General features: G+C 40.4%; 1 protein-coding gene across 1 annotated transcript in view; it reads left to right on the top strand.

Moving 5' to 3' along the window:
• Positions 1-14,374, top strand: part of AGO2 (argonaute RISC catalytic component 2) — a 66,849-nt gene that overhangs the window by 28,132 nt on the left and 24,343 nt on the right. The window contains exons 3-7 of the mRNA XM_086608866.1: positions 1,382-1,502; positions 7,180-7,361; positions 8,689-8,825; positions 8,953-9,087; positions 13,498-13,585. Of these exons, the coding sequence (XP_086464992.1) occupies positions 1,382-1,502; positions 7,180-7,361; positions 8,689-8,825; positions 8,953-9,087; positions 13,498-13,585 (663 nt within the window). The remainder of the gene's footprint in view (positions 1-1,381; positions 1,503-7,179; positions 7,362-8,688; positions 8,826-8,952; positions 9,088-13,497; positions 13,586-14,374) is intronic.

Below are 14,374 nucleotides of genomic sequence, written 5' to 3'. Positions count from 1 at the left end.
TTGAAAACCTTAATTAAGTGGAAGTGTTTGTTTTTATATAAAGTAGTTCACCATCGGAAGAACTTGCTCAGTAAGAGAATGGGTTTTCCGTTGCTCAATCTTTACTCAAGGTTGAAAAATACCTCCTCCCTCCCTCCCACCCTCCAGATTATGTACTTGTTCAGTCAGACATTGCAGAGGCAGATATTACTGGGTCAAGTTTTATTCATACTTCTCAGGAGGTCAAACAAATTTCTTTCAGTGGTTACATCTTGTCTGAAAACCTTGGGACACAGCAAAAAAAATGTAAATTAAAACAGTCTTCGTTGTTTTCTTGAATGAATTCAGAGTTTCATCTCAATTTTGCATCGCTATAGTATCTAACTGTATGCTGAGTTAATTAACTTTCCCAGTCAAGGTATGTGAAACGGTCACCTGCAGCATCTCTGAGCTGCTGGATGACAACAATACTGAAAAAATGGTGTTTTCCTTTCTGTGTCAGTTTAATTTCTTAATGTCCTTTTGCCCCAAGCTGTATGTTACGGATCTTGTAGGCAGCATATTGCAGACTGCTGATGGATTTCAGATTCTACAGCTTTGTGATACTGATAGCCTGAAGGATGTCTCTTTGTGGCATTTGAACCAAAGACCTTTGGCATCTAAGGATGTTATTATTCCAAAAGACCTCTCATCGGCTGGTGAACTGCTTTGCATGACCAGCGTGTAAACACTGTGGTTTGACAAGAACTTTGTGAATGGTTACTTCATTCATACAAACATGCAATCTTATTCCAGCTGTGCTTTAATGAGTATGTATTTTTTAATATGCACGGGTCTCAGCGAATGCACATACCCAGTTTTGATGGAGGGATCCCAGTTTTGTTGCATGTATGAAGAAATTACATTTAAAAGTAATCTTTCTCGTGCCGTGCAAAAAGTTAGCGTATCACCGTCATCATAGAACTATCATCCTTACGCTAAGGCTATAAGCTTGGATAGTAATTTTTTGGAAAGCTTCTCAGGCTGCTGAGCTTTTGGTCCATGGTCCTCTGCAGAAAGGGCTGTAGGACAGGGGAGCAGAAGCTCTAGGAGAATACCAAGCACCTCTCATTTTGAGCTTGAGAGTGCAGGAGCTTTTGCTTTACCGCTTTCAGTAGATCACAGAAAAGAGGAAGGAAAGTTTCAATCTGAAAAAGCTAAAAATAGATGCTTTAAGAAAACAGTCTGTGAAAACATTGCTTTGATTCAGATCAGTCAAACAAATCTTGCCTTTGATACCCAGAAGTGGACAACCCTTTCGTTTGCTTAATGCCTCTATTCATAAATATCAGTGCTGGTGTTCGTTTGCTGCTTAACATCAAAAGTAAAAAGTTGGATTAATGTAATCTTTTTGTATTTTCAGAGAAATAGTGGAGCATATGGTTCAGCACTTTAAAACCCAGATTTTTGGGGATCGCAAACCAGTGTTTGATGGAAGAAAAAACCTTTATACAGCTATGCCGCTTCCCATTGGGAGAGATAAAGTAAGTTTTAAATAGAAAAGTTTCTATTTGGAGATTTTAATGTAATATTTGCAGAGTCTTTCTAATAACTGATAGGAAATGATTTTATATTTCTGGAATAGATGTCTCTTCCTTTTGCCACTCAGGGTATGCCTTGCCAGGACAGAAATGTGAGCTTGTTGTCATCAGAATAGTTACTCTCTTTTCCATATTCCCTCTTTCCTCCCTCTCTTTCTCCCCACTTGCGTGGTTTCTGCGGGTTGGGTGAGCTGGATCAACTGCCCAAGGCAGCGGACAAGCTCCATACTGGCACTAGGTAGAAAGTGAAAGCACAGTTGAGTTTGGGAGAGGGGAGTAGAAGCACCCCTCTGGGCAGCAGCAAGCTGTCGTGTCAGCTTTTTAATCCCATCAAAGCCCACTGGGATTGTTGTCCATCAAAGCTGGTTGTCACTATCTACTAGCTGGAAGAAACTCCTCCATCCCTCTGTTGGCAGTATGGAACCTCTTCTCTAGTCCTTTACTATGTGAGAACCGAATTAACTCAAATTGCACAGGTTAAGACCTGTTAGCTTAGCCCTGGGCCAGTTGAGGACTTGCATGTTCTGTTTGCCAGCTCAGCACGTGGGGCAGTGACCTCTTCGTTGGTCACTCCGGTTGTAGCTGTGAAGCGTACCCACGTCTGTGCCCATTGATGACTGGTGAAGCAGAAGGGACTGTGTTGAAACATGCTGACACACAAACCTGGTAAAATAACTTAGCCTACGCTTCTGTGGTCTTAATATCAGGCTGAATTTTCTGTGACCTTTTTTATTTAGATGATGAACACTTGAGGATACAATCATTCTCGTTACTCCCTCACACTACGGTAGTTCCCAGAGGCCATTAAATTCTGCTGAGGGTGCAAGGTGAGGCATGCACAGGTAGAGAGGAAGACTGCCTGATCCTGTAGGAGTTGATTACAACCTAATTAGACAAAAGTAAACTGTCAAGGGGAAAGGGCAATACAGAGAAACCTGGAAACTTGCTTACTGATAAAACTGGGAGCAGAGCTTAGGTCTTCCTAGAGCGAGTAGCAGTGTGCTACAAAATAGTTCGTGCTGGCCTTCCCTGTCTGGTGTCGTATGCCTGTGCAGCACTTGACATAGTTAATAGTTCTACTTGAATCGAGCTCTTCATCTTATATGTGTAATTTTTATTTCCCCCAAATGTATTTAAGTGAATGTCATGCAGTAAAGGTCAGTATATACTCCAGTCTTGGATATTTTTCATAAACTGATAACCTAAAGTCTAGGAAAACTATAAAGGCATCATTTAAAAATATTGAAGATAATTATTTCTTTTTCACTTTTGCATGTGGTATTCCAGTTCCTACAGACTTGCCATGCAAGATTGCAAAGCATTTGCTGAAGATGGAATGATACTTGTTGAGTTTCTCCCAGGGATTTAAACAAGTCCTCTGGATGCACACAGAGTTGCTGTGTAATACTTGGCAAGTTGTAGGAGACTGACTATATTTCATGACAAGTATGAAGTTCTGCATTTCATCAGTAAAGATGAATGAAAAATAGTTGTATGTCCGTGCAAATGAGTGTTGTATCCTGCGGCTGGGAAAAGGCTGACTTTAATGATTTTGTTACCCATTTTGGGAGGGACAGTATTATCATAGAATCACAGAATGGTCAGCATTGGAAGGGACCTCAGAGATCTAGTTCCAATCCCCCTGCCATGGGCAGGGACACCCTCCACTACACCAGGTTGCCCAAAGCCTCATCCAACCTGGCCTTGAACACTTCCAGGGATGGGGCATCTACAGCTTCTCTGGGCAACCTGTTCCACTGCCTCACCAGCCTCTGAGTGAAATTTTTTTTTCTTATATCCAAATCTAATCAGCACGTTTGCAAAAGACGGTCACTGAGGAGAGCGGTTTTGGTGGAGGGTACCACGAGATGGTTCAGATAGTTTCATCTGTGGCTCACATTTGGGCTCGCTTTTAATAAACTCGTCTCTTTTCCATATTTCTATGGAATATAGGATTTTGTCGTTTTTTCTGCCATACATATATTAATGTTATTACCCTGGAGGAAAGAGCTGATAGAGATAAATCTTCAGTTGGTTTAAGTGGGACGCGGGGAAATTTAGCTTAATGAGGGAAGTTTTTTATGTGATGCTAAATTGGTTTAAGCGTGGTTCAGACCAGTGCAAAGCTTGTAAGTATTATGCCTTTCCTCCAGCATAATTAGATTAGGTTTCTTTGGGGTTTTTTTGACTGTTCTGTACAGAACAAATGTAGCAAGTTTACTGCACATCTGATTACATTTAGGATCATATTGAAAAGGGTCATGAACATACAGTGATTAATAGATGATCCTTAATCTAAGTGGAAGGACTTGATTTCCTTGCAGCGTGCATCGGTGGTGGAAGAACTGATGCTAAACAGAAGGCTGACACCAAATTGGCAACGTTTTTGTCCCTCCTGTTGCACTTTAACTTAATGAATGCACTCTGTCCTCATCTCTTGTCAGTGGTGGTTGTTCTGGGGTTGTGTTTTTGTTTTGTTTTTTCCTTGCTGACAACTCTGCTTATTTTCTAACTTTTTCTATTATATGAATAATCTTTTCTGCTTGGCCTTCATGGTTATCATACCTATTTTCATTCCTTGCTCATCGTACCTTATTTTCACTCTTTACTTCCTTTGTTTCTGTAGACCTTTCGGAACAAATACAGAATATGTAAATATTAACAGAATGTTTTTGTGGTTTTTTACTCCTACACATTGAGAAGAAAGAAGTGTATAGAACACTGTCAGGGTATAAAGATGGTAATAGTCTGCCCTTCCCTCATAGGTTCTAACAGCAAGCCCAGGTCACCTCTAACTGTGTCTTTGTACTCTACTGCTCCGTGACTTATTTCCCTAAAATGTCCGTCTACAGTTAGAAGCTAGAATTATATTTTAACTGGACTTGAAAATTTTCTTGCCTAGCAAGATTCAAGAACAACTGATATATCTTAGCATATATCTTCAACAGTCTGTAATTATAAAACCAGTAATTATGAGTGAACCAAGCTGCAGTTTGATAGAGAAATCCTACTGCTGTTCCCTTTTTCAGAAGGAAAGTGTTAGAATCATAGAATCATAGAATGGTTTGGGTTGGAAGGGACCTCAAAGATCATCTAGTTCCAACCCCCCTGCCATGGGCAGGGAAATCCTCCACTACACCAGGTTGCCCAAAGCCTCATCCAACCTGGATGTAGCTACCAGCTTACTCCTCTTGACTTTATCTGTTTGAAGCACCGCTAATGACTCTGTACCTGAGAGCAGCAGACCTCTGTGTTACATCCATAGCTCGAGATTTCCAGACAAGTCCATGGGAGGCAGGCACCCAAATATTTGCTCGGAAACTGTGCATCTGTTTTCCTCTGAATCACTGGGAAGGAATGACTCTTAGATTAATAAGATAAAAGGTACATTGTATGCTGAAAACGTGATAAAATATGCAAATATTTTGTAGAGAAGAAGAAATGCTAAGAATTCCCCAGAAACATATGATCAGGTTTGATTTTTATTGTTTTAAAACACTAGTGTATGCTGATTTGTATGAATCAATCAGACTACATCAGCTACAAGACCTCTTCTTTTTAAGAATGACTTTCGAATTTTTACACAGGCTTCATGATTTTTCACATCCCTACTTCGTTTAGTTCTTTTAGCTGCAAAATGATGTCAACTGCGCTGCAATTTAGCAATGGATCTAGCAGGTAGTAGATTAGTGACTAAGGTTGTAAATTTTTTTTATTTGGAAATAGATTACACCTAGTGAAACTGTAGGAAATCAAATATTTAGAGTTTATTCCTAATAAAGTACATGGTAAAGTTCTCATTTAAAACTATTTTGTCTTGACATTTTTCATATTTTGCTTACTCTGTCAAACACGAGCATGTTCGTTTGCCCTTAAAAATATAGAGTGGGATAAATAAAATATTACTGAGAGATTTAAATTCTGATTTGCAGTGCCTAAAAGTGAACGCAGTCTTGTGAACGTGAGTTAAGGACACATTTTTTGGTCCTAATATGTTTTTCTGTTTTTTTGTTTGTTTGTTTTTTTTTTAAAAACGTAAACTCTTCAAGTTGTTAATCATCTCGATGAGTTGTGTGTTAAAGGTATCGGGAATAATAGAAATTACAAAACTGGATTTGGAAGAGGAGGAGAGAATTAAAAGGAAAACGCAGTTCCGGTGTGGCAGATGTCTTCCAGCCGCTGTTGAAGACTTCTTGATGGCATGGTGGAAAAAAAGGCTTCTTATAAAAACTTCCAGCCTGTGTCAGCTGAAAACCTGTACCTTTATTTGCACAGCTTTTCAGCAGAATTAACCTTCTGGGCCGGATTCAGACCAGGGACCCTGCAATTACAGACTCCAATTCCTGTTACTTTGCCACGGTCATACAGCTCCTTCCTCTGCTCAGTTCTCCTACTCAATGATGTTTGACCTAGAGGAGAGATACAGCTGTAATATTAATTTTGCCTGCCTACTGTAAATTGTCAGCTCGTTTATTTTGGAGCACAGGCAAAATATTTGTGTTTTATCTTTCTTTGCTGTTTTTGAACTGAAGCAGCTAACTGTGGCAGAAGACCAGATGAGCGCATACGTGAGCTTGCTGTCACCCATGTTATTATTTTTGCTAACTGACTAATTACAGTTTGTCTGTTAAGTGGATGCCTTTTATATTTAAATTGTAAGCTTTCTAGGACAGGAAAATGCAGTGGTTTTGTTTATATCCAGCACAAAGGATACTCTGATCTTGTTATTTCTTGTAGTCCTCCCAGAACTGCTCATCATTTCAGACAAGCCTTAATTTTAGTTGGTTTCAGAACTTATGTGCTCAGGCTTTCTTTCTTTTAATAAAGAGGAAAAATCAGCATTACAAGTAATTACAAGTAATCAGCAAAGTAGTTTACCATAATGTAGTTTGTCCGTGGTTTTTTGACAAATTCAAAGTAGGGCATAAAATGCCAAAGGAGTGCCCCTGTTTCCTGCCGGATAGCGTCACTAGTACTTAGGGGTCATCGTTTATTCTTTCTTTGGTATTTAAAAATAAGAGGTTTTTTGGGTTGGTGGGTTTTGTGGGGTTTTTTATTTTGCTTGGGAGATGATGGTGCTTGGGTTTTTTCCCTTTGAAAGCTCTTTGTAAATTTTATTTTCTCTCATTTGATCTATGCCTGCAGTAATTTTATGTAAAGCTCCCTGGTGCTCTAGAGAGTGAATACCAGAAATTCGTGAATCTTGGCAGGTAGTGACAGACCACTTTTTATTTTAGGCGTGCAGGAGCTGACATGAGCGGTGATGCATTAGTATGTGTTAGGTATCTGAAATCAGGGATATTATGGGAAATAAAAATTATGAGATTTTCACAGAGACCTCCCTGTTGACACGCAAGCACTTCCAAATTCCCATGTTGCCTTAAAGAGGAAGATAGATGCCAGCTGGGAAGCATGCCAACTTTCTGAAATACGCCTTTGGAAAGAACTAGCTATAAAAAGAGGCTGTACCTAATGTATGCTGTTTCTTCATCCTTGCTTTTTGTCTCCTCCCATGCTTTATAGCGCTATTCAGAGGAATGCATCATCCCTTCCAAGCCCCTTCCATTTTCCCCTTTAAATGGAAAGAATCATCTTGGTTTGTTGTTTGGCATTGTTGCAGGTGGAGCTGGAGGTCACGCTACCAGGAGAAGGAAAGGACAGAATATTTAAGGTGGCTATAAAGTGGATGTCCTGTGTGAGTTTGCAGGCTTTACATGATGCTCTTTCTGGTCGGCTGCCGAGTGTCCCGTTTGAAACCATCCAGGCACTGGATATAGTGATGAGGCACTTGCCTTCCATGAGGTGAGGGGAAGACCTGGACGTTGTTTAGGAAGTTGCATTGCTATTTGCATCGCTTCAGTGGCTTTTTGGATAGGATGTACTTTCATAGCTCAACCAAAATAACAGCTATCTAGCAGACGGCGTGCTCAGGCAAGAGGCAATCCGGTGCTTTTCTGCTCATCCGGTGGAATTAGTAGCTTCCAGCCTGGACGCAAGTCTCTTTCCTCGCTGTTCTCCGGACTCGCTCCATGCTTGTGTGCTCTCAGGTCAGGGGTGCCCTCATACCCTGTTTCCCTGTAGGCCTCAGGGAAGAAGGCCTTTCCTGAGTGGAAAGCAGTTGGAGGTTGGTAGACACGTAAGGGTGGCTTTAGAACTTGTTACCCTGGTCCTCCGTGTCCTTGGGCAGACGATTATGGCCAATTTGTATAAAGGAGACTGCTAGCAGGACATTAACATCATTCAGTATAGCTGTTTCTATAGAAAAGAAAAGTTTGAAGATTATTTAGTTTTTTTCCAAGCAGGTGGAGTCTACAGCGCTTGCAGTCAAACCCAAGAGATACTGAGTTTAATGAAACTGCCATGAAACAAGTCACTGAAGACAACTGTTCAAATTACTTTCAGTTGGAAAATGAAGAACAAAGCTTAGCAGGGCTGAACTTTCTGATTTTAAAGGGCTAAAAAGGGGAAATGAGTTAAATTTATGTAACTATCTTTAAATAGCCTTTTGTTATATTGACTTTATCCTCACTTTAAGGATAAAAAAAAAAAAAAATCACTTTAGTCAGGTTTTGCAACGCAGGAAACGTCCCAGACTAGTTGGTCATGCATCTTTGTTCTGATAAACATATGAGCACTGGTTTTGAGTAGTTTGATATTAAGTGTGCAGTAGCGAATTACCAAGATGAAAGATGCATGAAAAATATTTGTTAGATCAGTCGTTAACCCGCACAAAGTTTCTATGGTTTTTGGAGGAGGCTGTGTGCAAGTAAGGAGAGAGATTATTACATTGTTGTTTTAATAGCAGAGATGTTTAATTATTTACTTACTGAAGTGTAGCTGAGTTTTTAATGGAGTACACAAAAAATTATTAATGCTTTTTGTTTGGATTAGTAGGTAAATTAAGGAGTATACTGACAATAATTTAAAAAAACCCGTGAGTAGTAGCCAGTTTCTTACTGCAACTACCTGGATTTTGAGAGGTGTAACCTGAGTCCTGACAGGACTGACACAGTAATTTGAAACACTGATATTTCTGTACTTTTGTGAATAGGAATTTGCATTAGTTATGGCTTTATTGCAAATTTTTTTTTGCTTTAGTCTGAATCTGAATTTATTTTCTTTATTGCAGATATACTCCTGTGGGGCGATCGTTTTTTACAGCATCAGAAGGGTGCTCAAATCCTTTGGGTGGGGGCAGAGAAGTTTGGTTTGGCTTCCATCAATCGGTCAGACCTTCGTTATGGAAAATGATGTTAAATATTGATGGTAGGTCCTACAAAAATCTTTTCTTTTTCCTTCTTTGCCTTTCAGTGGAAAGGCAAAACTTTAGTTCCATTTGTTGGATTTCTTGTCAATTCCTTCAGTAATAAAACATCAACATTTTTGTCTACAGTCTCTGCAACTGCATTTTACAAAGCACAGCCAGTTATCGAGTTTGTATGTGAAGTTTTGGACTTCAAAAGTATTGAAGAACAACAAAAACCTCTGACAGATTCCCAAAGGGTAAAGTTTACCAAAGAAATCAAAGGTAATAATTAAATTACATAAACCTGCTTTATTCTGTCTAATGATGTGTTGCCACTACATGTTCAAAATATTTTCTATGGCAGTTGCCTTACTGGGCAACAGATTATCACAACGAACAGCGCACCTACAATTTTGAGCAAAACTAAGAGAATCATAGAATCATAGAATGGTTTGGGTTGGAAGCAGCCTTCAAGGTCATCTAGTTCCAACCCCCTGCTATGGGCAGGGACACTTTCACTACATCAGGTTGCTCAAAGCCTCATCCAACCTGGCCTTGAACACATCCAGGGATGGGGCATCCACAACTTCTCTGCACAACCTAATCCAGTGTCTTACCACCTTCACAGAGAAGATTTGCTTCCTTAAATCTAATCTCAATCTCCCCTCTTTCAGTTTAAAGCCATTGCCCCTTGTGCTATCACTCCATGCCCTTGTCAAAAATCCCTCTCCAGCTTTCCTGTAGGCCACCTTCAGGTACCAGAAGGTTGCTAGAAGGTCTCCCCAGAGCCTTCTCTTCTCCAGGCTCAACAACCCCCATTCTCTCAGCCTGTCTTCATAGCAGAGGTGCTTCGTGGAGTTCCTCTGGACCCGCTCCAATAGTTCCATGTCCTTCTTATTTTGAGGGCCCAGAGCTGAACGCAGTATTCCAGGTGGGGTCTCACAAGAGCAGAGCAGAGGGGCAGAATCCCCTCCCTCGACCTGCTGCCCACGCTGCTTCAGATGCATCCCAGGACACGGTTGACTTTCTGGGCTGCCAGCGCACATTGCCGGCTCATGTTGAGCTTCTCATCCACCAGCACTCCCAAGTCCTTTTCCTCAGGGCTGCTCTCAATCCATTCTCCACCCAGCCTGTGTTTGTGCTTGGGATTGGCCCAACCCATATACAAAGAATCGTTTTATTACTTGCATACCTATTAAGACTTTCAGAAGTCTACTGATCAATTTTATGTTTCCGTCTACTTGTCCTTTTTTCTTACGCCATCGATCAATCTCTGTAGCTTGACAGAGTTACTTTGCAAATATAAGTAAAGTTGGGTCAGTGCAGGTAAGTATGTGGCTTCAGGTTTGATGAATCACTGATATGAAAAGTTAAGTGAACGTTTTTTTTATTATTCTTTTTTGAACCAGCCACATTCAGAGCTCAGGTATGCACATAAGTGAATTGTCACATATTCGAGAATCTGTGGTAACTGTATATGCATGTGCGTTTTGCCTGTGGCAAATATAGGGTAATTTAATTAGCTTTGTCATTAATGGAAGCGCTTTAGTGAAAGCATCAAGATTTTACTCTGATGAGATGAACTAAAACTCGTAGCAGATGGATGGTAATTCATTTTAGTGAGATTAGTTAGTGGGTTGTGACTTGTGCAAGCTTCTCTTCATTTAAGTGTAAGTTCTCTTGACATACCTTCCCTTTTTTTTGTGCCTCACCACCACCCAGTCACTTGATCAAATATCATGTCAAAATTACTGGTGTGCGTTGGCATCTGAGAGCATCTCAGTGCAGAGGTGCTGCTGAGATCTTTTCTTTTCAGTAGGTAGGGCAGCATCCCTTTTTATGTCAGTCTCCTTCAAAACAATTTATTTACTCTTCTTAAAGTACCCTCATCACTAGAGTAAATATGAGTTAACAGTTAGAAATACAAAAATTTCGCTTTTTTCACTTTGAAATATATCGATAGTGCCAATCCCAGTTCCGTGACAAAGATACTCCAGTTCCTAATCTAATGATTTCAAAATCATAGAACCATAGAATGGCATAGGCTGGAAGGGACCTTAGAGATCATCTAATCCAACCTCCCTGTCATGGGCAGGGACGCCTCCCAACTAGACCAGGCTACTCAAGGCTCCGTCCAACCTGGCCTTGAACACCTCCAGGGAGGGGGCATCCACAACTTCCCTGGGCAATTTATTCCAAAGTCTTACCACCCTCGTACTGAAGAATTTCTTCCTAAGATCTAATCTAAATCTGTTCTCCTTCAACTTAAACCCATTTCCCCTTGTCCTATCAGTGGACACTCTTGTAAAAAGTCCTTCCCCAGCTTTCCTGTAGGTTCGCTTCAGGTACTGGAAGGCAGCTATTAGGTCCCCCCGAAGTCTTCTCTTCTCAAGGCTGAACAATCTCAGCTCCCGCAACCTGTCCTTGTAGCAGAGGTGCTCCAGCCCCTGGATCATCTTTGTGGCCCTCCTCTGAACACGCTCCAACAGATCTGTGTCTCTCTTATGGTGGGGACACCAGAACTGGGCGCAGTGTTCGAGGTGAGGTCTCACAAGAGCAGAGTAAAGGGGGAGAATCACCTCTCTTGACCTGCTGACCACGCTTCTCTTGATACATCTCAGGATGCGATTGGCCTTCTGGGCCGCATGAGTGCACTGCTGGCTCATGTTGAGCTTCTCATCTATAAACACCCCCAAATCCTTCTCTTCAGGGCTACTCTCAACCCACTCTGTGCCCAGTTTGTATTTGTGCTTAGGACTGGCCCGTCCCAGGTGAAGGACCTTGCATTTGGACTTGTTGAAGCTGATGCAGTTTGCACTGGCCCATTTCTCAAGCCTCAAGTCAAAATGTTTACAAAGACTGGGATTTAGTATTTTTTTAAATCACCTGACCCTAAATTTTTCCAATTACTGATGTCAAGATTTTCATATTCGAGGTTTAACTAATAATTTAGCAATATGTTTTTGCATAATTTGACGTTTTTGCATAATTCGATATATTTCATATATGTACTCTCCTGGAAGTAAATTACAGTTATTCTAATACATAATGACTGAATCAAAGAGTAGGAGGAAGGAATCTTACTATTTTTGTTCACTAAAGGTTTCTTCTGGAAAATGAAGGTCTTTCCTTCATGATATGCTTGATAGAAAGAAAGCAAGTTAAAAAAGAAAAACAAACTCCATAAATCTATCATGCAGCTTCCTTCTTTCTACAAAACGTCCACAAAATCATCTTTGCCCAACTAGAAGTGAGCAAGAAAAGCATAAATAAATCCTGAGATTGTACTGGTTGTAAGTGTTTTGAAAAAATACTCAAGCTACTGAATTGCCATCTGTTTTTGTAATTTTTTCCATGAGGATTTTTGTTCTTCAGACAGAAGCCGTCGTCTCAAGTTTGTAGCAAAGCTAGTTGTCAGCTGAGGTATTGAGGTAACAGTTTATCTTTTAATGAAAACACTGTGATACAGATTTGGGAGATATCTGTGAAAACTTTGTATTTATTGAAGGTTTCGTACTGGATGGCACTTTGAGCTGTAACAAATTATGTGGAAAGATGAGTCTGTTGTTTGGCAAATTATTAGTGCTTTGACAGATAGGGGCAATGTGCACTGTTAACTCGGCAGCAGCCGGAGCTTATACGCACGTGCGGATACGTAAGGAATTGCTGTCTACAGCCCCCTCTTTCCTATTCCCACACATTCAGCTTCCTATCCCTAATAGCCCACCTCCATCTGCTTCTGCCTAAGCATGAAAGTATGTAAATGAAACTGCTGTATTCAAGCTTGTGTTTGTGGGTAATGGTCAATCAGAAACAATTCTGAGGACAAATTAAGGACAATTCGAAACAAAGGAAGAAATGTTTCACTCAGAGGGTGGTGAGGCACTGGACCAGGTTTCCCAGAGAAGTTGTAGATGCCCCATCCCTGGAAGTGTTCAAGGCCAAGTTGGATGAGGCTTTGGGCAACCTGGTGTAGTGGAGGGTGTCCCTGCCCATGGCAGGGGGGTCGGAACTAGATGATCTTAGAGGTCCCTTCCAACCCAAACCATTCTGTGATTCTATGAATTCTTCACGGATAGCGGTGTTGTGCTGGCTTCGAGTGGATAATTCGTTCTTGAAGTTCCTGGCTTTCAGGTGGGGAACTTTCCCTTATGCCAGTGGGGGTTGCAGCAGATGTTTGTCTTCATGAAGACTAAAGCCCTGTGGCTTTGTTCCCACGGGCTCCTAGAGGCTGTGTGGGTATTTCCTCCCCTCCCCCTGACGCCGTAGTTCAGGGGTGGTTGCAGTAGTTGGAGGTCTCACAGGCGCCGTATGTTTAGACATAAAGTATAAACGAGCTTCTTGTTACAAGGAGCTTGTGTGCCCTTTTTGTCCTTCCGCCATCCTCGACTTCCTTAGAGGTACAGAATTGGAACTCACAGAATGCAGTCAGCTTCATCTGTGAACTCTTGGGGCTTTGGGGTTTCATCTTGTCTCTAAAATTCATTGTTGAACTTTGGCTGAAGCTCAGGGGTTTTGAATTTTAAGACTATGAAATATTTTTTTGGGTTCTGTCTAGAATACCCTTCAGTGCTTGGAGAAGGTGCTAAATAGTGAATAGCTTTACTGTACAGTTTAAGTGGGTTTGTGTAGCAATTTAGGGAGATGACACTGATTTGGAAGAAATGGTGATACGTGTTTTCCAATTTTTAGGTCTAAAGGTGGAGATAACACACTGTGGACAGATGAAGAGAAAGTACAGAGTGTGCAATGTCACCAGACGACCAGCAAGTCACCAAACGTAAAATTATTCTGCTTCCTTTTAAGCGTAATTTTAATTTTAGGCTGGGAAAGTATCTTGCCTGCCTTACTGGCATAGGAGGAGATGTGTGGAAAAACGATGCTTGCTTGGCTCAATACATTTAAAATTCACCACAAAGAATTTCCTAATTTTGCTGTTCTTTTTTGTTTAAATTTTTTTCCTATAATGAATATTATGGCAGTTGAACCAATTGCTTTGTTTTAAATGAGTGGTGGTTTTTTGGTTTTGGGTGTGTCATTTTTGGTTTTGTGGGTTTTTTTTCCATTTATAGATTTCTTCAACATTGAAACAACAGGGTGCTCTATTGGTAACATAATGTTTCCCAGAACTGTTGAGCAGAAAAGTAGTGCCAGTTGGGATCAAGTTTCTAATCTTGCTTATTACCAATCTATTTTTCTTCTGAAAAAAAGTTTATATTTAATCACTAACCAGAGATTTACAGATAACTTGAATATGAAGGTATTTATTCCCATTTTTAAGAGAGCAGTATGAGGAACAAAACTATTACCAGCTTTTTATAATAAGATAACTGATCAATATCTAAATCTGATATTTAATTGTTTGGGCTTTGGTTCGTACTTTTTCAGTGACGTATTATTATTAATGAAAAGACCATATTTGTGCCACCTCGATGTAAGTATATGCAAATATGTGTGCATATATTGCATATACTTGTAAAGAAATATATTTGTAAAGAAAGATATAAATTTTTGTAGCAATAATTGATTTTGTGACGTTCATAGTAGGCTTACTATTTTCTGTGCATGA

Source organism: Tauraco erythrolophus, chromosome 3, assembly GCF_009769465.1.
Source record: "Tauraco erythrolophus isolate bTauEry1 chromosome 3, bTauEry1.pri, whole genome shotgun sequence".
NCBI classification, from domain to species: Eukaryota; Metazoa; Chordata; class Aves; order Musophagiformes; family Musophagidae; genus Tauraco; species Tauraco erythrolophus.
This window is presented reverse-complemented; position numbering and strand designations above follow the sequence as displayed.